The sequence below is a fragment of the Podarcis bocagei genome (assembly GCF_964188305.1).
Source record: "Podarcis bocagei genome assembly, chromosome: 1".
Classification (NCBI taxonomy): Eukaryota; Metazoa; Chordata; class Lepidosauria; order Squamata; family Lacertidae; genus Podarcis; species Podarcis bocagei.
Genome location: NC_138125.1, coordinates 24,301,061 through 24,328,907, shown reverse-complemented (window position 1 = coordinate 24,328,907; position 27,847 = coordinate 24,301,061). Strand labels below are relative to the sequence as shown.

The 27,847-nt window shown below is 41.0% G+C and overlaps 1 protein-coding gene across 3 annotated transcripts in view; it reads right to left on the bottom strand.

The window, feature by feature from the left end:
• TTC7B (tetratricopeptide repeat domain 7B) overlaps positions 1-27,847 on the bottom strand; it is a 100,974-nt gene that overhangs the window by 40,151 nt on the left and 32,976 nt on the right. For all 3 annotated transcript variants that reach the window (XM_081172790.1, XM_081172791.1, XM_081172792.1), the window contains exons 6-15: positions 22,163-22,241; positions 19,415-19,587; positions 14,923-14,986; positions 13,926-14,063; positions 9,058-9,141; positions 7,956-8,060; positions 6,821-6,938; positions 6,602-6,659; positions 4,067-4,139; positions 2,401-2,561 (exon numbers count right to left, since the gene is read on the bottom strand). In XM_081172790.1, the coding sequence (XP_081028916.1) occupies positions 2,401-2,561; positions 4,067-4,139; positions 6,602-6,659; positions 6,821-6,938; positions 7,956-8,060; positions 9,058-9,141; positions 13,926-14,063; positions 14,923-14,986; positions 19,415-19,587; positions 22,163-22,241 (1,053 nt within the window). The remainder of the gene's footprint in view (positions 1-2,400; positions 2,562-4,066; positions 4,140-6,601; positions 6,660-6,820; positions 6,939-7,955; positions 8,061-9,057; positions 9,142-13,925; positions 14,064-14,922; positions 14,987-19,414; positions 19,588-22,162; positions 22,242-27,847) is intronic.

Below are 27,847 nucleotides of genomic sequence, written 5' to 3'. Positions count from 1 at the left end.
ATGAGCAGGCAGAAACTCTCAGCACAAAAGTCAGATAAACAACTGGAACCCAACCAGAATGACTTACATCTTTAGCATATGCGAAGAATCTGACCCTGTTTTTTTGAGAAATTTAATACTTGTAGAAGGAATTTCAGGCACAACTAAAAACCAGTTAATCTTAATGGCCCTATTTCAAAACAGTTATCTGCTTACACGAATAAGGAAAGGAGTAATATCAATGAGAACCAACAGTGATGCCATGTAAATGTGCCCCTGCTCTGCGGTAATAGCTTTAGTGAGAAATCTTCAGTGTCCTAAAAAATATTTGAAAGCTATGATGGAAAGCAAATCATTACCCATTCTTTTTAACAACTATTCCTTTGCTTCTTCATAGAGACTTGGAGCAATAAAAACTGAAGTAAATAAATGTATTAAGGGTCTTTTTAAAACAACACAAGCAACATCTGACAGATGTCTACTTGAAGCAGAGTTTGTAGTTTGATATTTGTCCACCAGGAGACCATATTTTTCTGATGTTCATTAGTAATGATGACCATATTTTCTGATAGTCATTAGTAATGAAAGAAGAAAAAAAATTAACACAAGTTTAACCAAAGACAGAATGCCATGATAATACTAAGATGGAAAAACAATAATTTCACATTAGAGTGGTTTATTTTCCAATCTCAAAGCATCAAGCTGTTTCCCTTCTCTCTACCAATCTCTAGAGATGCTGCCACAGCCAAATGATATAGTGACTTTTTAAACCCAAGAATAGCATATGGCCACTAAATAACATGCAGTCCTATACTATGAAGAGGTTCAATGGTGTAAGGAGAAACAACAGATTGCAGTTGTCAGGTCTGAGCCCAGAGTCAAATCTGAGCCGGAGGCCAGCAGAGAAGGAGAATGAGCAGATTTGGGCTTTGAAAGCTAACAGTGTTTTGGGGTCTTGGCTATCTCACATTGGAGATCTGATGCTGCCGTTGGGAGCGTTTATGCTGTGCTCCCACGTATGTTCAACCTGAATATCTGTAAATAAACCCAAATCTTATAAACTGCCATAGCCCATCATTAGCCAGTTCCCCACACAAAAAAAGCAAGCTTATGTAAGTACTGCACCCTGATCCAGCAGGGCTCTTATGTTCTTATACTGGGGTTTCCTGGAGGTTTTTTTACAGGTTTTTTTTACAGGTTTTCTGCCTGTCATGAAATTCAGCCCTGAGAAGCAGAAACACAGATTTACACTTGGGGGGGGGGCGGTGTTTCAATATTTACATTTATTTTAATAGTATTACACTACCACCAGGTAGAAATATAACACTTAGAATCATAAAATCATAGAATCATAGAGTTGGAAGAGATCACAAGGGCCATCGAGTCCAACCCCCTGCCAAGCAGGAAACACCATCAGAGCACTCCTGACATATGGTTGTCAAGCCTCTGCTTAAAGACCTCCAAAGAAGGAGACTCCACCACACTCCTTGGCAGCAAATTCCACTGTCGAACAGCTCTTACTGTCAGGAAGTTCTTCCTAATGTTTAGGTGGAATCTTCTTTCTTGTAGTTTGGATCCATTGCTCCGTGTCCGCTTCTCTGGAGCAGTAGAAAACAACCTTTCTCCCTCCTCTATGTGACATCCTTTTATATATTTGAACATGGCTATCATATCACCCCTTAACCTCCTCTTAAGGGGTGTATTCCTAAGCAAATACATTTTTCTGCTAATCATTACAACACCCCTATAAGGCAGGCCAATACTACTACACACAGCAGATTACAGGGGTAGGGAATAAAGGTGGAAGACAGCAGCTTGCTTAAAGCCATTAAATGAGCTCAAAACTGAGTTAATATTTGAACCAGGAACTTCTGACTCACAGATCATGTTCATAACCACTCTGATACACTACTTGTTTTTACAGAATGATAAGAACCAGTGACATTTTAAGCACATTGATGTGCACACGTCTGCTGAATAAGTGCTATTTGCCACTCAGCTGTTTTGTGATGTGGCTCTTTATTCTCATTTATTTATCATGATACATTGAGAAAAGCAGCAAGATAATCCACTCAATGGAACCCATCAACTTTGCAAAGGGAAGTCATGACATTTCTTTCAAAAAAAGAAAAGGAGAGGACGAGAGCTTGTCATTTTCATTTTGTGTATCATGTAAGGTCTGTGAATATTACTTTGCTGCAAAAGCTAACCAATACAACGAAAAATAAGAATCGAGGAAGCAGAATATCACATTGCTATTCACCAAGTTTGAAAGCTATAGCCTTTTGCAACATGGAAAAAGGGAGAAACGCAATGCACAAAATTTGCAAGGCCAAAAATGGCTCAGTCATTTCAAGGGTTTAAATTTTGTCTCATACTAAGCACGCATATGCATAGAAACTACCAAAAAACCCTACTCACATAAAGTTCTCTGGGTATTCGCTCAAGGCCATGTCAATGATATTCAGCGCATCGTGATAGTGTTTCTGAGCTGACAGCAAGAGGGCAAGGAGATGCAGAGAGTTAGCATCGTCTCCTTGAAGCTGAAGAGCTTGACGAACATATCCTAAAGCTTCTGGTATCTATTTGAAAGAAAAGTTGAAATGGGTTATTCTTATCACATACAGTATAATTCCCCTGCTTTTCGAGATTAGGAAGAAATGAGAATGGAAAGTGCCTCCACCAAGGAAATATTCACTGCTAGGGGGAAAACACAGACAGACAGACAGACAGACAGACAGACAGACAGACAGACAGACACACACACACACACACAAAACTGTTCACTAAAGTGTCAAGAGGCACTGATGATCTTGCCGTTCACTGGCAATGAAAAGTAGCCAAAGTATGTGACTCCTATTAGCTTCCTAAAATAAACTTTAACATTTTCCCTTTGCACTCAAAACGCAAAGCAACTTGGAACAAGCTTTGGTGTTTCAGGCATCAGAATTTTTGCAACTTAACAGATTTTCTTCTGACTAAACAAAATTCAGCTTTGTCGCATTTTATGTAACAAATTAAAACATCAATACTCTTCAAGAAACAAGCATAACTATACAGGGGGACACCATTTTGGCTGGTGTTGATAGTCATCCAAAAATTTGTCCTCAGAACAAACCCCTGCTGTCCAAAAGGAGTAGTGTGGTTTTGTTTCTGATGAACATGGAGTGGTTCTAACTACACCACATGGTTGGGGATGAGTGAGGTCTCAAGAAAAACACTGCTGGAAACATCAGTGGTGCCCCTTGCTTCATTGCTACCACCACTGTAACTGTGGAACATACATCAGGCTTTAATACAGAGGTTTTGCGCAAAATCTCTTTAGCACTCATGCGTAAGACCTCAGTTATTTAAAGGAGCAAAGATATAGAAACACCTGGACACATATCCAGAATGGAATAAAATAATGGTGGGGGAAGGGGAGACAAGAAAAAAATCCCACCGATATAAAAATGCCAAGCTTTAGACACTGGTATGGACAGCAAGAAACAGAGCAGCCATGAATATCAATGGCTGAAAAATGAGAATGTGTGGAAGGTAACATGACAGATGCACACTCAGAAAAATCTGATATGAATGACCCATTTGCAATAGAAGGCCCCCATCTGGAAGCATCCTACAACTCTCTCAAGAGAATGAGAGGAGATTTCCTTAAAATAGAAAGGCAGCAAGGGACTGGATTTCATGTTGGGATGGGGCTTGAGGGTCAGAGAAGAAGGCTGAGTAAAAATATCAAAGCCTTTGTGCTTCTGGACTCTGAAGGCTAGATGCATCCCAGAGATATCTCCAGTTCTTCTTAAACATCTCAGCATAAGAGCCTTGTTTTCAAGGTACGAAGGACCTGAAGCTGTTCTTTGCACTTCTTGGTGGACGAAGAAAGCGTTTGTTCCACTTCTTAGAAACAGGAAGATCAAGAATAAATATGAACGTACAGATGATCATTAACTAATACAGCTATTATTTATACTTCCCTAATTATCCCCCTGTAGGGTTTTTTTTTTTGCTGACCCCCTCCCCCACCGGCATATGGATTCTGCTGAAAAATATGGGGGGGGGGACCCAATAACGTGACAATTTCAGAACTCACCTGTCGGGATATAGCAAACTGTAAAGCTAGATAAAATGCTGCCAGGTGATCAGTTGGAGACAAGATGTGAGCCCTGAAAAATAGTAAACGTATTTAGACCATCAAGTCACTTTAAATGTCCAGGTTTACCTTTGTATTTGTCAATTTGTACTGCTGATAACTGATCTACCAGCGGAATTTTGTTCCTGAGCAGGAAGCTAACTCTGCTCCTCAGCCTTCTCTTGCATCCCCATCTTAAACCACAACATTACAGCCATCAGCCTTATTATTAACCGTACAGTTCATGTGAGGATCTCTGCTTTTATTTATTCCACAGTTTTGCATGTGGTGGGTGTTAAAAACAAAAAAAAGGACCAAATTGACAGGGTGTAAGGCTGGAGAGGCAAAGGTGAACTAGAAGAAAGAGAGTCCTCATATTTCTCATGACTCTCCACTGGGTCTTCTACCACAGCTTTGCAAAGTAAGTCTCTAGTTCAGAGTGGGGAATCTGTGGCCTGCAGACGTTGGAATATTTGAATACATGCATAAATGCAAAATCAAATGTTTGGAACATCTGGGGAAGATGGGAGATGAAGGCACTTTCACACATTTTCCAGGGACCGTATTTCAAGGTTTCCATTGTCAAGTGCTCACAATAATAATAATAATAATAATAATTTATTATTTATACCCCGCCCATCTGGCTGGGCCTCCCCAGCCACTCTGGGCGGCTTCCATAAAAACCAAAAATACAGTAAAATGTCACACGTTAAAAACTTCCCTGAACAGGGCTGCCTTAAGATGTCTCCTGAATGTCAGATAGTTGTTTATCGCTTTGACATCTGCTGGAAGGGTGTTCCACAGGGCGGGCGCCACTACCGAGAAGGCCCTCTGCCTGGTTCCCTGTAGCTTTGCTTCTCGCAGTGAGGGAACAGCCAGAAGGCCCTCGGCGCTGGACCTCAGCGTCCGGGCAGACTGATGGGGGTGGAGACGCTCCTTCAGGTATACTGGACCGAGGCCGTTTAGGGCTTTAAAGGTCAGCACCAACACTTTGAATTGTGCTCGGAAACGTACTGGGAGCCAATGCAGGTCTTTCAAGACCGGTGTTATATGGTCTCGGCATATGCTCACAAGCAAAATATGCAGTGAAGTAATAATATTCTTGAAGTAGGAAGAATAGCTTCTGCTCTGAGGTTAAGGGACAGGGGACCTTTAACATTTTATTCTATTTTTAAGAAGTGAATTAAAAAACTGATAAATAGGCAGCTCATTGAATTAATAATGGGATACAGAGATTTTATCTTGTAGGTTACTGTTTCAAAAATCCAGTTAAAGCTAGGACTGACTTAAAGTTGTTACCATCTGGCAGCTGCCCACTGATCTATATGACACCCATCAATTTCAGACCTCTGTAAATAGCCCAGAAATAATCCAGACTTAATACTGCTTGCACAAATGCCTGCTATGGTACAAGAGATGACAGAGGTGATGCCATCTGTAGCAAGAAAGTGTATATGATAGCTAAATCCATATTTTCCACTGCTGGAGGGTCATGAATAGAGTCAGAAAGGAATTTCTCCAGAAGCCTTCTAACTCAGAACATTTTTCCCCCCGTTAAAAAGCATGTTCACCCTGTCCTGTAGCAAACATTACAGCCTAGTCCTTATGCCTTAATTTCAGCTGTGCTTTACTAAACAATTAAAACATCCGAAAGAACAATTAAAAGAATTAGATGAGAAAGTTCAAGTTCTATCAGATGTGGGGCCTCTATTTACATAAAAATGTAAATTTATTTATTTATTAAGGGGACGAATCAGTCAATCACTATATTGCTTGAGGTACAAATTAAATTTAGAGACGGCTCACAATCATGTTACTATCGAATGGATCTGCCCTAATTCTCTGCTCATGCAACTATTCTGCCTGTGTACATAGTTAAGGAGCTAGAAGTTGTGATTGAAGATAATATGTCTCTAGAAAGCTAATAGAGAACCAGTAACGCTTAAGTTATTAAAACACGATTGAAGAAATATACTATTTTCATCCTTCTGCTTTATGAGAATTCCTGAGCCACATTACAAGTCATGGTGAAGACATTGCATTTGCTCATAACCTCTTAGAATAAGAGGGTTTAAGTCCCTGAATGAACAATAAATACTTTAAACCAATCTAATAAAACAACATCAATATCATATACAGTATATTCTGTCAATTTTGGGAATGCTATTCAGAGCTACATTTTCTTCTTCTGGAACAAAATGTGTATTCAGACAAAGAGTCATTCTTTAAACAGATGTTGCGCAAACATTATTCTCTACTAGCTGATAACAAAAATATCTTTAATAATGAAATCAGAGGAAATCCAGTCTGATTCCAAAGGATTTGCCAGCACTACTTGATGAAGCAAATGTTAACGCAATATGTTCTGTACTCATGCACGCAGACTCCCAGAGGTAAAATCCACATTACATAATCATTTATAAATATCTCTTTTAAAAATACACATAAGGTTTTTTCATTATCTACAGCTGAATGAAAAGATTAACACCCACTCACCTTTGAAATGCAAGAAGAGCCTTTCGCTGCAGGACCTCTTGTATCCCGCGCAAAGAAGCTAAAAACAGGATTTAATTAGTCATATTAAGCAGAGGCTTCAGACCAAGCATTTTTTTAAAATAAAAAAAATGCACATACAATGAATCCTTTTGACTGTTTGACATATTTCTAAATGCTCTATGTTGTTGACACTTTACCCTTATAAACTGATATACTTACCATCTGTAGCTTGTAAGCTGTAAGTCAGTCCCAGGGCTAAGAAACCTTTCGCTTTGAATTCTGATGTTTTGTCCCCCATATCAACCACCATTCTGGCAAACCGTTCTGCTTCTTCTAACTAAAAACAAAAGCACAGATTTATACGAGACTAGTTAATAGACAGAACCATGTTCACTCCCAATGGTCACTATCTATTTCAAATGGGGTCTGCTTAAATGTTAGATTAATTGGACTGCCATCCTCAGTGATGAATTAAGAATAGAACAAGTATAGAACAGGGTATTTATAGAAGGCTGCCAGGGTGTTTTTCTCTCCCGACTTTATCAATCAGTTTTGGTCCAGAATCTCCAAGTTGGAAATGCTTGCATCCACCTTAATGGGGAGGTGGGTCAGAGTATGCATCATGTAAAAGTGGCCTTTAAGAAAGAAAATCTAGCTGACTATGCACAGAGGGATGGGGTCCTACCTTGTGAACAATAAACCAACTATGAAACTATTTTGAAAACTGCTACTTTTTTTGGAGATTATTCTCATATGGTTGGTTAATTGTGGATGATCTGTAACAGTGTGCTTGGTGTGGCATGCATTTTTAAAAAAAACTGATAATTTTTATTAATCTTTTGAGCAATCAGATGAATTTTTAAAGAATCGCAACCTTTGCCTGGGCAACACAGAATGATAGGGTTATCTAATCCAACCAACATGCTGCTTCCCAACTTGCGCACCCCAGTTCTTGAGAGTATTCATGTATTCCAAAGAGTCGCACATGCACCATAATTGCAAGTCAATTTACAGCTTTTATCAACATATATATTTTAGCATTCTCCAATGCTACCTGCAATTAGCAACCCGTTTCCAATCTGAACCAAGTTTACCCATCTTGACACTCAGCTCAGGGTGCTCAAAAATTCTAAAATTATCGTGGCAGTGGTTGGGGATCTCAACACTCTTTTGAACGTATATTCTTTTCAATCGGATATATTCTTGGAATTTTGATATTTTGACCTGGCAGAAGGAATCACATTTCCGTTGAATATTAATCATGCTGGATCAAAAGCAGCAAAGCAACGGCATGTGTGCATATTTCTTTAAATACGCATTTTTCTTGACTCAAGAGAACTAATAAACAACTTACCCAATGAAGGGATCCCATACATAATTTGGCAGCAAGAAGTGGGATTGTGGCATCGTCTGGTTTCAACCGTATACACTCTTTCAAGACCTTCACAGCTCGAGCAGACTGTACAAAAACATGTCTCGGGATAAGACAACCAGGGTAGTGGAATATAGTAAGAATTTTGCATTTTGCCATTTAAGCCCCTTCCAAGCTGTAACAAAAGAATTCTAAACAAATTTCAAATAAAAGGCATTAGTTTAAATCCATTATAGGATCAATACCCACAAATCTGATTGTGAGTATCTTTCTTTTTAGAGAATGGAACAGGTATTGCCTCCTGTGCAACACAGCCAGGCTATCAAACATGGTGGGTCACAGGCTACATGTCTAATTTCCAAGCCGCAGATAAGCCAGAAAGTTGTATTTAAGAGATGGAGGAACACTGCCACACTGGATTAAAAAAAATAGTCTGGTTTTTTAAAAATATTATTTAATAATATTACCAAATATTAGCAAGAATATTAGCAAGAACTACCACCAAATACCTCCCCTTTATGGCTGTTTTCCCCCCAGCACAACTTATGTTCCATTTTCCTCCCATTTATGAGTGAAGAGGCTGCTCTAAAGAAAAGGGAATGGAGGGGAGGGAATAGTTCAAAACCAGGGAACCAACGAATGCCATTTCATATTTCTATCCATCTAGTTATCAACCTTTTTTCTCAATTAAAAAAAAATAGGGCAGAATTTCTGAATAATACATTGGACAGAGACAGTGACTGAAAACACACCTCCTGCAGGGATTAATTTTAGCAGATTATTGCTAAAAAGTTTCAAGTCACTTGAAATAAACAAAACAAAACAAAATGAATTCAACCTCTTTCAGCAGAATGCTAAGCTTAACAGTGAGCATATAAAAGTGTTTGCCTTACTGAAATTATATTCAGTCTTGCACAAAGACAGTAAATGTGACTTAAAGTTCTTTGGTGTTAAATGGAGTTAAAGCTACAATCCTGCACCCAAGTACAACCCCCTAAAACACCACCGGTTTAGCATGTGCGGGATTGCAGCCCATATTATAAGCAGCAGACCTCAATAAAACAAAATCTGCAAAGAGACCTACTTTTCCTGCTGCCATTAAGGACAGTGCAAACTGATACCAAAGATGGAATTCTTCAAATGCAAATTTCATTGCTCTTTCCAAGCACTAAAACAAGAAGAAACAACACCCAGTTTCAGTTAAAGTGATAGCGTGCATCTTTCCAGCAGTAGCCTGGAAATAAATAAAAGTTATAAGGCACTTGGCTTTTTGCAAGTGCTATATAAATGAGCAACAATTAAACAAACCTCTCAATAAAATAAAAGTGCAATAAAAGTAATATTGCCGAATGCAAAAAACAAAGGGCTACTTTTACATTTTTATGACTCATGAAGTGCACATCGCTGCATTAACCCAAAGAAGGCAAATTTATTACAATTGTAACTTGGGATTTCCTTTTTTTCACGTTTTCTGCTAACCTATTTTTTTCTCCACAGCACAATATGAACCCACCTCTCAGGTCTCCTTCCACAAGGTATTGGGCTTTCTTTACATACCAAAGAAATAACTGAATAACTTCAAGCCATGGCTTAATATTCTGGCTTGTTTGTAAACCATAGGTGTCTAGGGTTGCACGTAACGGTTCAGCCACTTGTGTGCTGAAAGGAACAAACCAGAAGGGTGTCTTCATGTGGATGCACATAAGCCATGAAGGAAGTTTTGTGCATGGCTAGATCACTGCTTTTTCTTTCTGTGGGTTCTACTTTCTCAGTGCACAGAGATGAAATCTTAGCCAATCGCTAAAAATGGAAAGTGTAATGCTGGTGGTCAACAAAAGAGGTTTAAAGACTGCCTCGAGGCAAATCTAAAAAAATGTAGTATAAACACTGACAACTGGGAAACACTGGCCTGCGAGCGCTCCAGTTCGAGAACAGCCTTTACCAAAGGCTTTGAAGACACTTGAACTCAGGACGCAAGGGAGAAACGTGCTAGGAAGAAGGCACGCTTGGCAAATCCACACACTGATCAACCAATGACCCCACTGTGGAAGGACGTGTGGATCCAGAATTGGCCTCCACAGTCACTTATGGGCCCATTGTTAAAACCGTGTTTATGGAAGACAATCTTACTCGGCTACGAGTGATTGCCAAAGAAGAAAGATATAAGTCAATGTACAAGAGAGAGAATGTGATGCGTGAGAATGCAATGTGTGCAAGAATGGGGTGCGTGTTTCTTGTGCCCCCACCTACTCTGGACATGTGGCCCCTAAGCAGTTTCTTCCAAGGGTATTTGGCCCTAGCATTGGAGATAGAAAATGGATGGGTTGGGCATACTGCAGATCTCTTGCCTGGGGCCCACAAAATATGGAGTGAAACCTGCTTCCTGCTGTTATTACTTTTATTTTTATTATTACTTTTACACTTATTATCCACCCTTCCCCAGCAGCTCCCAGGAGGGCCTACAACCATTTAAAACAGTAAACACAAATTGCAGCCCTAGGAATAAGGCAGGTCCTGAATGCACATGTATCAGGTGTCAGAGGCAATGAGTCTTCTGCACTCCCCAAAAGCTGTACAGTGGTACCTCGGGTTAAGTACTTAATTCGTTCCGGAGGTCAGTTCTTAACCTGAAACTGTACTTAACCTGAAGCACCACTTTAGCTAATGGGGCCTCCCGCTGCCGCTGCATCGCTGGAGCCCGATTTCTGTTCTTATCCTGAAGCAAATTTCTTAACCTGAAGCACTATTTCTGGGTTAGCGGAGTGTGTAACCTGAACCGTATGTAACCTGAAGCGTATGTAACCCGAGGTACCACTGTATAGGGAAAGTAAAATACACATCTCTGTGGGGAGGGAATTCCACAACAGAAGATGTCACAGAAAATGTCTTCTTCCAGACTGCCACTCCCCCCGCAAGCTTCTGAGAGTAGAACAACAACCAAGAGACCCCCTTCAGCTGCTCTTAACTCTCAAGAGGGTCTGTGGGGAAGGAGGTAGACTGGTTTGAAGGCTTTAAACAATATACTACTCATGCCTCTCCTTCCTCTTCCCTCGTTTTGGGGGGTGATTCTGTAAAATTACAGTGGTACCTCGGGTTAAGAACTTGATTTGTTCTGGAGGTCTGTTCTTAACCTGAAACTGTTCTTAACCTGAGGTACTACCTTAGCTAATGGGGCCTCCCGCTGCCGCCGCACGATTTATATTCTCATCCTGAAGCAAAGTTCTTAACCTGAGGTATTATTTCTGGGTTAGTGGAGTCTGTAACCTGAAGCGTCTGTAACCTGAGGTACCACTGTATGTGCAACTTAGCTTCTCTTTATCAAAGAATGCAAATCCTCCCTTCTTTTGAAAATTTCACATTTAAAGTACAGTAGTACCTTCAGTTACAAACGCCTCAGGTTACAAACGCTTCAGGTTACAAACTCTGCTAACCTGGAAGAGTTACCACAAGTTGAGAACTTTGCCCCGGGATGAGAACAGAAATTGTGCGCCGGCAGCGCAGCGGCAGCAAGAGGCCCCATTAGTGAAAGCACGCCTCTAGTTAAGAACAGTCTCTGGTTAAGAACGGACCTCCGGAATGAATTAACTTCGTAACTAGAGGTACCACTGTAAACCCAAACTTAATTTTCCCAAGTGGAACATATTGTTCATAGCATTGGGGGGATCCTCTCTCGTGTCTCTTCTTCCCTCCCTCTCTTTCCCCCTTAACTCCTAGCATATTCCTTAAGCCACTTCATAAAAACTCTTCATGCTGAGATTGATGCAGCTGGGGGCGGGCGGGAGGGGGGGAGCCTCTCTCAAACACTTTAGGTCACAAAGTGCACAGCTTCTGAAATCTCTGATTTATTCCAGTTCAAAAGCTCTACTGATCAAGACAACGGAATCAATAGAACACAGATCAGGAGGACAAAGCACAAGCTGGCTTTATCTGTGTCCGTAAAAAGAGTAAGGTAAAAGGAAAAAGTCAAGGGAAGTGTAACAAGAAAGTTCCAAAGTAGGTTCAAGGTTACAGATACGACCTTTCAAAGCAACAGTGCATGATCCAAATGGGGAAAGTGAGAAATGTAGGTCATCTCTTTGCAAAAAGGAAACCAGCTACTGTAACCACCATGGTGATCTCCTGGCAAGTATACTCTGAATATTTTCATGCAAAGTTTTGCTTGAGTTGCTCAGTTCCTCACAGCTGCACGCATCAGTCCAAGTTCTGCATCTACTTGCTGTGAACCATTGATTTGTTTTTAAATGGCAAGATTAAAGTATTTCCCCTCGCAAGTATTTTCCCTATATTGTTTTTCACAATACAGTGGTACCTCGGGTTACATACGCTTCAGGTTACATACGCTTCAGGTTACAGACTCTGCTAACCCAGAAATAGTGCTTCGGGTTAAGCACTTTGCTTCAGGATGAGAACAGAAATCGTGCTCCGGCGGCACGGCAGCAGCAGGAGGCCCCATTAGCTAAAGTGGTGCTAAAGTGGTGTTAAGAACAATTTCAGGTTAAGAACGGAACTCTGGAACGAATTAAGTACTTAACCCGAGGTACCACTGTATAGAACTTAAAGTTAAAATATTTGATTCACCAACACTCAGCCATAATAACAAAACAACAACAACAAAAGCCAAGCTAAAGTAGTGAACTGGGACCATTCAAACTTTCTGACCTGATACAGTCATTTCCCCACATCTTCATCTTCTAGGTAGGCCATTTATTATGTAGTCACAGAGAGAAGTTCTAGCATGAGTAACAGTACTATGTTTTTACACAGTTGTTAGTAATAGCATCCCTGATGTATGTACAGCATACCATTTTCCTCCCTTGCTTTGAGAATTCAGGGGAGTTAAATAATTTTCAATTGGTCTATATATATTTTGGAATATCTATTCATACACACACACTTAACTTGGCTTTTTAAATAAAAGTTGATAAATTTTAATTTATTTTTAACAAATGCTAACTTAAAAGTTACTTCAAATACCCCAAAACAATGCTATACATGTCTATTCTGAGGCAACTCTCAGGTAAGCTTGTGTAGCATTGTAACCTTAGAAAATAACAGGACTCTGCATGTGTATGATTTTTTTCTTAAAGCAAAACAAAACAAAACAAAAACACCCTAAGAATTCATTCGCAATATTGTTTTTATCACAGAATCTAGTTATAAGAAGGCAATGAAAGCATTCAAGTTGGTTTTGCCTAATGTGATGGCGACGTTTTCTTCAACCAGGCTTTGAATCACTATGGTGACACTAGCCAGAAAGAGAATTCAACTAACAATCTATGGGGAAAGCCAGAATGTAAGATACCTAGGTTCAAAACCATTTAAGCATTTAAAGATAAAATTCAGCAGTTTGAATTGGGCCTGGAAACAACTCAAAAGCCATTGGAGTTGGCTCAATATTAGTAGTAAAGGGTTTTTAAAAATTGGCTTCCATTAAGCTGTAGCTGCTAAATTTTGCATCAGCAAGCTAGACAAAAGCATTCCTGTTACATACAAAAAAAATAAAATACTTATCTGTCAGCTCTCTCACCTTATTTTCTATAACATCTTAAAGACAGTCACGAGGTGGGATCACTCAAATACACAGCTAAGCAAATTGGTACTGAACAAGTAATGAAGTCTCCTAACTATAGAGCAGTGTGAACCTGAATCAAACTGTTTAATTTGGGACAAAACGTGCCGAACAAAAACACTACAATCATCTAGTTGAAGAAATGTTTAGCTGCACTGATTATGAATTACATTCCATTATTTGTGTCCACATTACACAATGACTGTTATCTCTAAGATAGTACTTGTATTATATCCACCAAAGTCAGCATTCAGCTGAATGATACACAGATTGTGCCATGCTATGCTGAATTGGCGTGTTAACTTTCCATATGCTCTCAACCCAGAATGTCGCCTAGGTGAACCTCTGGGCCTTGGATTCATTGGTCAGCTGTCACAGCTTACCTCTGATAACATTTCATATTGACCTCTTCTTCCCAAAGCAATGGTAAGCAAGTCATAGACTACAGACGCACTTTGCAAACTGATGATGCGATCATTTTTATGTTCTGGTATTCTGCTCAGCACAGCATCGCGATTAGCCTGGATAGCAAGACCAAAAACGAGAAGAGAGGATCAGTGAAGCAAAAACATAAAACCCAAGTCCCATGCTTGGGGTTCTCCAAAATGGAATAGCAAATTCAAACTTTCGTTGCTGTGGATGAAGGAACTGCATTTCTCAAGGGATGCTGCATCACAACTACCATAAATACCTGAGATGCAAAATACCTGAGATGTTTAAAAACATGAAAAGACGCTGAACAACCTCTCTCCACAAGAAGAACAGTGCATATGGCATTTGTTTATTCACCTGGTGGATGCATTAAACAATAAAGATGAATTGCTCTAAATGTATTCCTCTGTAGGGTTTTAGATATAAATTAGTAGATAATTTACTTTTATATCCGACTAGGGGAGAAAATCACCACGTCCTTTACTTTTCAACACGACTTCACACTCATAGTTGTCTGGCTGTTTTTAAAGACGCTGATGATGGCCAATGGTTCGAGTCAATAAAAATAAGTGAATCAAGGTAATCAGTCACCAGGGTAGGTTTTCAAAGTGGCCGATAAGGAGCACTCTGCTTTTAGAAGCTTAACTACTCACATATTGCCTTGAAAACACATCTTCATAGATCAAGATTATAATTCCCCTTGAACAAAACTGACATTTCCTTTCAGCCCTGGAACTTCTGGCAGCTCAAAAACATACACAGTTGCAGACACCCACAATGGCAATGCCAGCAGCAGTACGGATCCTACAGAGTGCCTGAAGTATGGTACAGCATATGCTCGTCTTCAAAATGGAGTAAATCATGGTGCGAAAAGGTTGACTAAGGTTAATAATGCAACAGCAGGAATGTAAATGAGGGTTCCTTCATAAAGAAAAATGGCTCACTTACCATAGATTCACTAATCAGCAGCAGCAAGAGTGCTTCTTCAGTGTTCTCTTGAGGACAGAAAATGCTGTTAAAAATTGAGTATTCATTACCGTAAAAATCAAGTTATTCAAGATTCATTTACATACAATAATTAACTGCTGTGTCACATTTTGTGCTATTAATGATTTACCGAAACTTTGTTTATGAAAACCTAGTTTGGGTCTCATATCATCAGCAAATCAAATAATGAAAATACAGCTATTTTTAAAAGATGTTTTGAAATTTAACAAAACTGCAGTAATTAGGATCAACAACTAACAGCTCAACCCAATTTGCTATTTTTGACAACTATAAATTGTCACATTGCATTTGTGCTCAAAGGCACCACCTTCATATTTCTGGATTTATAGCAATACACACTCAATAGCCAACACTAAATTTTCTTTCTAGGCTTCTTATATTTGGATCATAATACCTTGCATTTTTAGTTGCTCTCCAAACCCTTAATAGCATTAATTTGCTTGAACCACTTTGCATTATTATATTCTTTCTTAGAAGATCTACAATGCCAGATATTCTTCTGCTTAATTGGGAATATGGAAGGTTGGCAGGAGCAAGGGGAATGCTCCTGAGATAGACAGAACTTTGTGGAATGCCCACTGAAGAAACAATAAACTCAGATTAAATTACATGATGATGTTTCTCCTCTGCCCCACACTACTGAGTTTTTATAGGTACAAAGCAAATTCCTTTTATTGAATGACTAAGTGATTTAGGGGAGGGTCCATAACTCAGTGCTTTGCATCACTGGTCCTAGGCACTTGTCAGTCACTGATATCTCCAGTTTAAAAAGATCAAGAAACAGGTGATGGGAAAGACCTCTGTCTGAGGACCACTATATTTCTGGTCCATGACAATTTTACATGTGTTTATTCCTGTCCATTCTACCTCATTTCTGCATTAATCTGAACATTAAAAAAAAATCTGTATGAAAATTGATATTCAACTACAGTAATACCTTGGAAGTCTAACGGAATCAGTTCTGGAACTGATTTTGGAAGTCCATTCAACTTCCAAAATGTTCGAAAACCAAAGTGTGGCTTCTGATTGGCTGCATGAAGCTCCTGCAGCCAATCAGAAGCCGCAGAAACCCCATCGGATGTTAGGCTTCAAAAAATAGTTTGTAAACCAGAACAGTCGCTTCCGGGTTTGCAGCGTTCGGGAGCCAAAATATGCGAGAACTAAGCTGTTCGAAAACCAAGGTACGACTGTATCTACTTTTATCTTTATACATTATTTAAAGGTAAAGGTAAAGGGACCCCTAACCATTAGGTCCAGACTCTGGGGTTGCGGCACTTATCTCGCTTTATTGGCCGAGGGAGCTGGCATACAGCTTCCGGGTCATGTGGCCAGCATGACTAAGCCGCTTCTGGCGAACCAGAGCAGCACACGGAAACGCCGTTTACCTTCCAGCCGGAGCGGTACCTATTTATCTACTTGCACTTTGACATGCTTTCGAACTGCTAGGTTGGCAAGAGCAGGGACCGAGCAACGGGGATTCGAACCGCCAACCTTCTGATCAGCAAGTCCTAGGCTCTGTGGTTTAACCCACAGCACCACCCACATCCCATACATCTTTTAGCACAACATAATATTTATATATACATCTTATCTCAATGTGCACATTTCTAAATTTATTTTTTTATTTATAAAATATGTATAGGCCACTATTTCATTAAAAATATCAAAGCAGTTTACAACAAAAAGACACAAAACTGTATTTTGAAAAGTTAAAAGCAGACATCAATTAACTATTGTGGAAAGATGTATTCTTAATTGCTTGCATAGGCCTGGTGGAATAGAAGTTTTCAACAGGGGTTTAAAAGTTAAAACAGAAGGCAGCTGCTGAATCTTAGCTGAGTATGCCGCAATCCTAGGATGACGGCACTAAAGGCTCTATTTCCTGGTATTATCAAGTGACCAATGACGCTGCTGCAGACGATTTATCCTAAAGTTCATAGCTTTTAACTCATTTTTGTATGGCTATGAAGTGATAACTATATCACAAGATTTAGAGAAGTGCAAAATCAGAAAGGTAATTGTATCCCACCTGCGTATCAGTGCATGAGGTGCAAACAATTCAAAGTGTTGGTGCTGACCTTTAAAGCCCTAAACGGCCTCAGCCCAGTATACCTGAAGGAGCGTCTCCACGCCTGTCATTCAGCCCGGACACTGAGGTCCAGCTCCGATGATCTTCTGGCGGTTCCCTTACTGCAAGGTTACAGGGAACCAGGCAGAGTGCCTTCTCGGTAGTGGCGCCTGCCCTGTGGAATGCCTTCCCATCAGATGTCAAGAAAATAAACAACTATCTGACTTTTAGAAGACATCTGAAGGCAGCCCTGGTTAGGGAAGTTTTTTTTAATGTTTGATGTTTTATCGTGTTTTTAATATTCTGTTGGGAGTCACCCAGAGTGGCTGGGGAAACCCAGCCAGAAGGGTGGGGTAATTAATAATAATAATAATAATAATAATAATAATAATAATAATAATAATAATAATAATAATAATTAGATCAATTCACTTGAAAGTGGAGCCCAAAATGGTTTTCCACCATTCCTACTTCTGCCCAAGATCCTGGAGAGATGCTACCTGCCAGAGTAGGCAGTATAAGGCTTCAATGACAAATAGTCCTATCCAGTGTAAGACCTACTTTCTGTACTTCTGTTCTTCTTGCTTTTTCTTCCCTTCCCATAATATTAGCAAAGATCAAGGGATGCAGCTATTTAGGAATCCTCAGAGGTATTAAATATAGAAAACAAACTTCTTTATGTAATAAGGAAAGGAAGACCAGAAGAACATTTCTTCTTCTTCTGGGAATTTACTTTTGTTACGCCTTTAAGGAAATGCTTCACTAATATTCTACTCTATGCATAATTCAGTATATCAAAAAAGTCGGATAAAACAAATTTCACTCCACTTACCAGGTCCAAAGTGCCAAATGATAGCAAATGCAAGTGAGTGCATTTAAACATGCTCGGGGAAATCTTTCAGACCAAAGCTAAGGGAAATGCTTAGAACCAATTTTCCCCTGCAATTTTCTGCATTTGAAAAATCTCTACCCAGCTCAAAACAACATAAATACAGGTCTAGTCTCTGTACTGTAAGAATCGTTTCTGGAATGGCTTTGCTAACTATTCTTGTGAAATATTTTAAAACACACATTTCAATGTTGTCATTATCGCTAATAAGAGACTGGAAGCATTGTCATTTTAATTGCTCTCCCGCTGTTCCGAAACAACGCCTAGAAAAATACAGCTACACATCGGCTTTTCTTTTCTTTTTTGAACTTGGACACCTTTTCATAAGCACTGTGGGTGTAACTCATGGGTAGGCAAACTAAGGCCTGGGGGCCGGATCTGGCCCAATCACCTTCTAAATCTGGCCCGCGGACAGTCCAGGAATCAGCATGTTTTTACATAAGTAGAATGTGTCCTTTTATTTAAAATGCATTTCTGGGTTATTTGTGGGGCATAGGAATTCGTTCACCCCCCACAATATATATATACATATATAGTTCAGCCCCCCACAGGGTCTGAGGGATAGTGGACTGGCCCCCTGCTGAAAAAGTTTGCTGATCTCTGGTGAACTCAACGCTGTGCTCTTCCAGTCGTTCCCTCTGCACAAGCCTTTCAGCCTGCCAGACAGACCAACCCCCCTCTCCTTCCTGCTCTGTGTTGTTCTCGGGTTCTCCCAACCTACCAGAGCCAATCTGGGAGAGGGATGGGGGGTGGGGGTGGGAGGAGAGATGGGACAGTCCCATTGCACAAGTGGGAGTCCTTGCACAAGGCTTCCTCTGATGGGGCTAGTTAGGTGAATCCCACCCTGGGAACTTAAATGCTTTATCATTTTAGAAAGCCTCCTACATGCTACTGGAGCAGGTCACAGCACATGAAAATAATCAACAACATTGAACTACAGCAATAACAATTAGAAATTTAAATATTGGATTGTTTCATTACTTCATGGAACAAAGGCTCACGGCAGGTAAAAATTCTGAAGCTCCAAAAATAGTTCTAAGGTAGGAAAAACTTCTGCATGATGTTCCAAAAAATGGTGGGACCTACCAAGAAAATACTTCTGAAGATGTTGGTGCTATTCTAACTTGACAAGCAGGTGACTGGGAGGCAGGAGAGATTCAAGCTACCACTTTTTGGCAATTTTAAAGAGAGAGAAAGAGCAGCCAAGACCATGCCACTGGCTGGAGGACTCCAACTTTTTAAGCTAATACACTGCAGCCCACTTAAAGCATCTCTCAACAAAACAGGCATAATATCCAAATAGCTTTAACACAAACCAGAAAGTATGAATTTTGTTCTCCACCATTCTTTCACTCCTATGCGCACTGGCACAGTTTAAGAGTTGCGTTCCTACACTTTATCAGCCCAATTTATATACTGTTGCAATTCATAGTAACGGATTAAAAGATAATCATTATCATAAACAAAAAGCTTACTTTTCTCCAGAGTACACCCGTGGTCTTCTGCTAAGCGCATAACTCTTAGTATTTGCTCCTTTCCATAGGGGATCATTCAGGGGTGACTCGTGAGGAGGGTCATCCAGTGGATTCCAGTAACTTTGTTCACACATGCCTCGTAGCAAGATTTCGGCTAGCTGCCTTGCTATTGTCTGTCAACAAAGAAAAGTATTTTCCCGGAAGTTAAGGGTGTACAAAAAAAGGGTGTACAAAAAAACAGACTGCAGCAGTAGGGACGTAAGTATAACTGTGTAAAATTATGCTTATGAGCATGAAGCAAAACAAGCAATGGCAACACGTAACTTCGGTACAACAACGGAATGTGCCATCAACATATTGCATTTTGCTCAACGTGTTCTATACCTTCTTACAATAGTACTCAAAGTGATTAACATAAGATGTCACTGTAATACGTATTAGAATGAAACTGGCTAACAAAAACAAAGTTCCCAACAGGATCAACTGAGGTTTAAAAGAGCAGCTGGTGAAAGGTAGCTCATTCTCTGAGCTCCTTACACAGCTAAGGGGTCACTCTACATGTGGGTAGAGATGGTGCCAGGTTTGAGGAAGGCCCCAAAGACAGTGCATTCCATCCTCTGGCTACTCCATCCTTTTCCCACCTTACCTTTTTAAACTTTCCCGCTTTTGAGTCAGTAGTGGTGGCCCAGAACATCTCCCTCTGTGCCTGGCTAGCTAGCTGGGTGAGCAAAGCTCGCAAGTGAAGCAAGACTGATGGATGGCACATTGTGAAGCGCTGTGCTGACCAGATCCTTGAGGATCCATGCGTTTCCTAACTCCCACAGGGGGAGAGTGGCAGCAAGTTCAGCCAATGAGATGTCAGCTTTGGAGTTGTGGGGCTCCCGAGGCCATCTGAGTAGCAAGGGGACAGGCCAAGCCTCATCATCCCACCCACTTCCTGCTCTCATTTGCCTCAAAACCCCAAAGGTGGAATCTCATTGGCTGAGCTCACACCACTCCTGTCATGGGCTCATAAATTTTAAACATCAAAATGGGAGATATCTAGCACCTCTGGGGCATGTCCAGGGCTGTTCAGGAGCTCCTGGGATGTGTGGGGCCCCAGAGTTGTGCCCAGAAGCCCATCCATAGTAGTCCCACTATCAACAGGCGTAGGACAACCTCAAGATTACAAGAAATACAAACAAAAACAAAAAACTTAGCAGGAACACTCCCCTCCCAACAAAAACCAGGCCACTGAGAATTCACAGAGGCTATGAATGGTTACGCTCCACTTCTAGTTTTAGAGGCAGTTGGCTGGATTCAGCTACCCTGTTCCAATAGTGGAAGCCACTGCAAGGACTTCCACTAGTACAACAGGGCTTTCTTCCTCCCCACCTCTCCCCAAATCCTCTTTGGAGGATCAAGAGATCCCCCAGAACGTCACACACAGAAGGAGGAGAGGGGAGATTGTTCCGTCAGGCAAGCAGAAATGCTTGCACTGACGGAACAATCTCCTTAGTCAGGGGTTGGCAAACTAAGGTCTGTGGGCCAGAACTGGCCCAATTGCCCTCTGGATCCGGCCCACGAACGGTTCTGCAATCGCCGCTTGGATTGGCGCGATCGCCATTTCCCCCCTCTTTTTGGGGGCACCATTTTTTTGCAGTCCCCCCCCCCCCCGCAGTGGCATCTCCTCCCTCCTCCCTCCCCCTTCCTGGCTTCTCCCCGCCCTGTGGAGGAAGGGGGCTGGGCTTTGATAGGAAGCCTCGCCGCCCGCCTGCCGGCCTCTCCCCATGGCTGCGTTGTGGGCTGGAGCTTGGCGTGCCTGCTAGCACCACGCCTGGCGCCTGGGAAAGCTGGCCCGAAAAGGAGAGGCGCCGCCGCCACCGCTGGCTCCCAACCGCAGGCAGAGTGGCAGAGGAGGTAGGCCGGAGGAGAGAAGGGGAGAGAGAGAAGCCCCCTCCGCCGTGTGTGTGCTCCCACGGGCACAGTCCGGCCCCATCACTAGGTCTGGGGGACGGTAAAGCAGCCCCCTCCCAAAAAAAGTTTGCTGACCCCTGTCCTTGGTGCTATGAAGAATTCCACCCAGAATGGGAATTGCAGGTGGGGGGGGGGGTGTGTTACTGCATCCAGGTCCAGTTGTGCTCCTCCCATAGGTACCTGGTTGGCCAATGTAAGAACAGGATGCTGAACTACATGGGTCGTTGGCCTAACCTAGAAGGGTTTTTCATGTTTTTATGTAACGTTCAATGCACATGAAAGGGTGGCTGTTGGGAGAAACAGCCCAGAAAGTCAGGGGATGAGAGTGAAGGAACGGCGTGGCTAGAAACATGAACAGAAGCACTTCACACTGTATGGTTATTTAATTTAACAAAATTTATGTACCGCCTGATTGTAAATGGAGCCTCTTAACAGTTTATAAATGCGGGTCCCACTTGTCAAAATTCTAATAAATAGTAAATGCTGGTCAAGGTTCTTCTCTGAATTGTTAACTTTTATTATAAGCTTGCATAGGCAAGCATGTTAACCACCAATTGTAACGTAATAATATTTTTATCTGCTGGTTACAGCAAGGGTCATTGCACTGCAATACATCAAAAATTACTACAGTGCATTCTTATGAAAAGTCCCACTTTTCAGAAAATGCCCCACTTTTCAATGTGTTCAATAGGGGCTTACTCCCAAGCAGGAATGTATAAAACTGCAGACTATAATAATCACTAATTATCGATTTTTAACAATCTGTAGTTAATTGTAGTTATGAAAACTTACCATGCGTAAATTTTGTGTAGTTCTTGTTTCAACAGCTCGTAGGATCTCTCTAAATCTACCGACTCCTCTTGTCAAATTCCTGTATGTATACACAGAATTCCACAGAAATAGTATTTCCAGCTAATATGTTAACATTTAATACTTTATAAGAAAGCATCAGTCCCATCCCGCCCCCCCTCCAATGCCAGCCCAGTTACTAAAGTTGATTTATCCACTTTTGTAAAGATCAAGTAACTTTTTACTCTGGATCACAAAAAATACTATTTCCTCAAATCCAAAACATAACATGTATGTTTCAGAGAAGGCAAAAAACACTAACACAAGAAAGGCCAAATGGTTTGTTGACATTTCAGCTTTGACAGTCTGCATCCCAGATATGCCCAGATTGCAATTAATTTGTCACTGGACAGCAAAGCAATGTTTGTTATCTTCCTCCTGTTGCAGCTATTCTTCTAGTAATCCAGAATATAAATCTGGGCTGAACAAAAATCCCTCCCATCCCTCAGAAATGTAAAGGAACCATAATGCTGAGACGGAAAAGTAAAGAACTGGATGGCATATCTTTAATATACACTTGTTCTGAAAACAACTTTACAACCAACTTTAATTTTCAACAGTACAGGGTTTACAGGAGAGGTAGCAAGTAGAGCAGAAGGGTACCACAACATTTAATTCACTATTCTTTCTTAAAATGAGAATGAACCTCTCGTCATTTTTTTCTCTCATAAAAAATGTATTCCCATTACTGCTAAATAAACGGAAATAAATGAGGGACAGAATGAGCGCAAGAAGTGCATGTCTCAACCATATAAAAATAGCCTTTTCTCCAAGGTCAAATAAACCTGAGCAACAGTAACATGAAATTAAACAGCAGGATTGACAGCAGACTTGGACACTGGACTTTGCAGTAAAGCTGCAGTACACAACTTCACGTTCGGCTTGTCAGAATGTGAAGACTTCTGCAGTGCTCCGAACGATTCACAACAATCCATAAATGGAAGCTGTATATGACAGAATATCCTGTACCCACCCCTGCTAATTTACAAACCGTTTCCCCTTTCAAACAAAGCATTTCCCCCTTCTAACACACACAATCCCATATCAGTTTTAAAAAGGAAGTTTAGTTCCTCCTTTATTGCAATGAATCATCATCCTAAATATTATATATTCATTATTATGGGCTTTGTAACAGACTCAACTTATTACCAGCACTTGAATCCAGAAGATGTCATCATATATCACCAAAATTATCCATGAAGTTCGTATGGATGATTGTTTTATGCCTATTTTATGCCCTCCAGCTGACTGATTTCTACAATATTCCCATATTAGGAAAATACTAATAGTTGCCTTTCCCTGCTTATGGAAAGTTCTTAATACTTGCAACCATGTTCATATACATTTACTTGAAAGTTAGACCCTACTTTGTTCCATACAACTTGCTTCCAAATAAATGTGCATGGAATTGCAGCCTTCAATTAACCAATCATGCTCAGTATCCTTGCATGCGTACAGAGCGCAAAAACTGGCTCCATGTTTTTGTGGGTCTTGAGGACCACATCACCATTTGCCCCACCCAGAGTTAGAAACTGAGATATGAAAGCTAGGCGCTAAATGGCACCTTAAACCTAGGGTATGGGCACGACAACAGAATGTCTATGCACACTTTTTTTACAACAAGAATACAAAGCTGAAAATGAATGAACTGCAGCTAAAATCTTACGTTCATTTTTCACATGGTCTAGTCCTCATCGGAAGACTGCAAAAAACAAAGCCATGTTTCCCCTGCCTGCCCCACTAATACAGTGGTACCTCGGGTTAAGTACTTAATTCATTCCGGAGGTCTGTACTTAACCTGAAACTGTTCTTAACCTGAAGCACCACTTTAGCTAATGGGGCCTCCTGCTGCTGCCGCGCTGCTGGAGCACAATTTCTGTTCTCATCCTGAAGCAAAGTTCTTAACCTGAGGTACTATTTCTGGGTTAGCAGAGTCTGTAACCTGAAGCGTCTGTAACCTGAAGCGTATGTAACCCAAGGTACCACTGTATTCTTAAGAGACCCTCTTCTCCAGTCTTCAGAGAGTGGCTGGAAGTGGGGAGGCCGAAAAAGGTCCTCCTTTCCATCCACTCTGCAGTTTTAATCTGAAATCTTAGGCGCAATACTGTGTGCCCAGAGCTCAGAAACTGCTCGCACTAATGAAATTCCCTGTCGCAAAATGCACCTAGAACAATAGGAGTTTCAAACGCTCGCCCCACCTTCCCCCTTCCTTTTACAGAAGCTGCAACTTTAGTTGATTCTCCTCGTTGCCTCCCTGGCATCAATAAAGAAGTGGATGCTAGATGAACACCCTCCATTCTTCTCCTCATTGGATAATAGAAGATCATCCTAGAAGCTCCTATATCAACATCACATTGTGCTCTTTATAGCCCCACAGCAAGTTAAGCTCTGCTACCCCCAGGTACCTCTTTGTAAAAATGACCTAAAATGACCTCTAGTAAAGCAGAGACTTCTGGGATGTTTTCCCGCTTCTCAGCAGGATGTTCCAGAAGAGAACACAATTAATTCTCTTACACTCCCTTTATCACTAGGCTTAAAAGGAGGAAAATTTCCCCTTGGAAAACTGCCCAAGAGTTTTGGGGGCAAGTGGAAGGGATGCCTTATATATCAACATAAATAAAGATGTAACTTAACACTGCAATTTCTCTGAATTACACGAGAGAAGAAAAGCAGGTGAAAAAGAAAATGCTATTGACACAAATAGAAGATCTGAGAGAAGAAATTGTATTTCTTGGAGTTATCAAGAAACAAACTAATTATGCAAATTCCCTATGCTAATTCTAATGTTTGTGCAAAACATGAAAATTCAGACACTCTCGGCATTATAAAGATGGCTATCTTGATCACGCGAACCAGGCAGATATCAAAATGGTGCAGTTTTGTAATTCAGGAGAGGAAATGCAGACTTTTGCATCAGTTAACGGTCCAGCTCACCAACTCCATTTGGCTGAGACAATTACACTCCAGCATAATAAATACTGATTTACATTGTGCCAGGGCACCTGTGACCCAGGCAGTGCACTGATGCAAGATTAAAATGCATCACAAGTTAGTTAATCAGCACTTTTGCCAGGATAAAAACAATAATTTTGCAGTGCAGTGCACTTTGGCGTGGCGTCAGGGCTTACAATATTTTCTTCTGCAGTGTCTCTGAATTGCTTCATTAAACTTCCTAGTGCAGAGTAGCATAATATCTGCAGATCATCAGACCAAAATACTTCTGCACTTAACAATAGAAATAAAACAATGAAATTAACCTGCTAAGCATCTTCTCACCTACACTGTCTCTTGCTGTCTGTTCTAACTTCCTGTCTGAGATTTTGGGCACTGTTTATGGAAAGGGAACAGAAAACCAAGGGGTTCAAAAGAACCGAAAACCGAAGCAGAAGTACGGAGATAGTAGTCGCCAAATCCGGTTTTACAAAACATTAGTCATTTCAGCCCAGGCAATAGCTAAACGAGCAGTGTATGAGCAATATGGAAAATTCAATACTGCCATCTAAGCAAAAGTGGTCTCTAATGTAAGCTGTCCCCCATTCTGAAGGTTAGCTTCTTATCTTAGATCCCAACTAATAATAATAATAGATGGCTGTGTGTGTGTGTGCGCGCACGCGCAATAGTTGCAAAATACAGTGGTGCCCCGCAAGACGGAAAACCCGCTAGACGAAAGGGTTTTCCGTTTTTGAGCTGCTTCGCAAGACGATTTTCCCTATGGGCTTGCTTTGCAAGACGAAAACGTCTTGCGAGTGTTCCGATTTTTTTCCGCTTCCCCCCCTTTTTCTAAGTCGCTAAGCCGCTAATAGCCTTTTAGCCGCTAAGCCGCTAAGCCTTTAATAGCCGCTAAGCCGCTAATAGCCGCTAAGCCGCTAATAGTGCTAATCCGCTAAGCCGCTAATAGGGTTGCTTCGCAAGACGAAAAAACCGCAAGACGAAGAGACTCGCGGAACGGATTAATTTCGTCTTGCGAGGCACCACTGTACAGGCTTATATATCTTCTTGAATGTTAAACAAAATAAAAATTAAAAAGCACCCAAACCAAAAGTGCAGCTTCTAGTTTCCTACTGCTCTTATAAATGATCGATCCTAGCTCAGTAGCAGAGCTGTGCATGCATGTTTCAGATTCAATCCCAGTTATCTCCAGGTAAAAAAGATAACGTATTAGGTAGGTGAGCCATGACGCTAAGGGGCTGGTCAAAGGCAGCTTTCTATGTTCCTAATGGCTTGCCAGAAATCTTTCTTATTTCAGCTGGGACTCCCTACATGATCCATGCAAACACATATTGTTGCTGCTGGAATAGATCCTTGGATGAAGGGTGGTATAATAATAATAATAATAATAATAATAATAATAATAATAATAGATGGTTCCAATATTACCTCAGTGAGATGGGACTCAATATCAACTTCCTGTGCTACTCTGCTACATCACAGGTTCCTGGTCACATGGAAGGTATAGCTTCTTTCAGAACCATAACTGGCCCATCTTCTCGGAGGAGCAACATTGGCAAAGACCTGGGGTTTCTGATATTGCCAGAGTGGTGCGGGAAGGAGACACCTTGTAGTACTATCCATGCTGCTGAGATAAAAGGCCCTATTTGGAAAGGGGCGCCATGGTACGAACTCTGTAGCTGCTTCTACCCTAACAACCAACAACTCCTGGCCACTCTCTCTCAAGCTGCTTTGGGATTGGACGGAGGGTTATATGCCAGTTTGGGGCGCTTCTAGGCTCCATATCACTATGGGAGCATAGAGGGAACAAAAGGGTTTTGGTGATGAAGAACTAATGCAACTACTTTACTATGTAAGATGTACTATCAATTTTTGAAAAGGTTTAAATATGAATCAGTGTGCCACAAAAGGGATTGCTCTGTGAGAGTACTTTATTCAAATGGACAGCCATAGTGGCTATTGAAATAGAGCTTATTGTTAAAAAATAATAATTCTGAAAACTAGTATATGGTAACAAACATTCTCTAATTTAGAAGGGACTTCTGGAATCAAACATTTGGCTTCAGGACATCAATGTACTCTAAACTGCATCCCTATCCTGCGCTATCATCCCACACAGCCGGTATTTTTAGATATTTTGGATTTGAGGATTTTAGGAAGAGTAGACTTCATTTTAAATGTACCCTGGCAACGGAAATGGAGGGTAGCTATAATTGTGTTCTAAAGAGTCACATCACACTGGCTTGGTTCGCCTGTCACATTAAACCACTGTTCGAAACAATGTTTTAATGTGAATAAGAAATATGCATTCTACTCAAAAGTTCCTGTGACACTCACTCCCGATTCCTGTTGCTGCCATGCCATGAGTGAAGCAAGCCAGAGTCTGGTTTGTTGTACTGTCTAAATCCAGGTTCACAATTTGTTTCTCCCAAACAACACGCAAGCAGTTAGCAAAGAACAAACCTTGGTTGCGAGTCTTCGTTTATTTGGGAAAACAAACCAGAAGCCCGTTTGGATGGCATGACATGCCAGTACAGTGGTACCTCAGGTTAAGTACTTAATTCGTTCCGGAGGTCCGTACTTAACCTGAAACTGTTCTTAACCTGAAGCACCACTTTAGCTAATGGGGCCTCCTGCTGCTGCCGCTGCGCAGCCGGAGCACAATTTCTGTTCTCATCC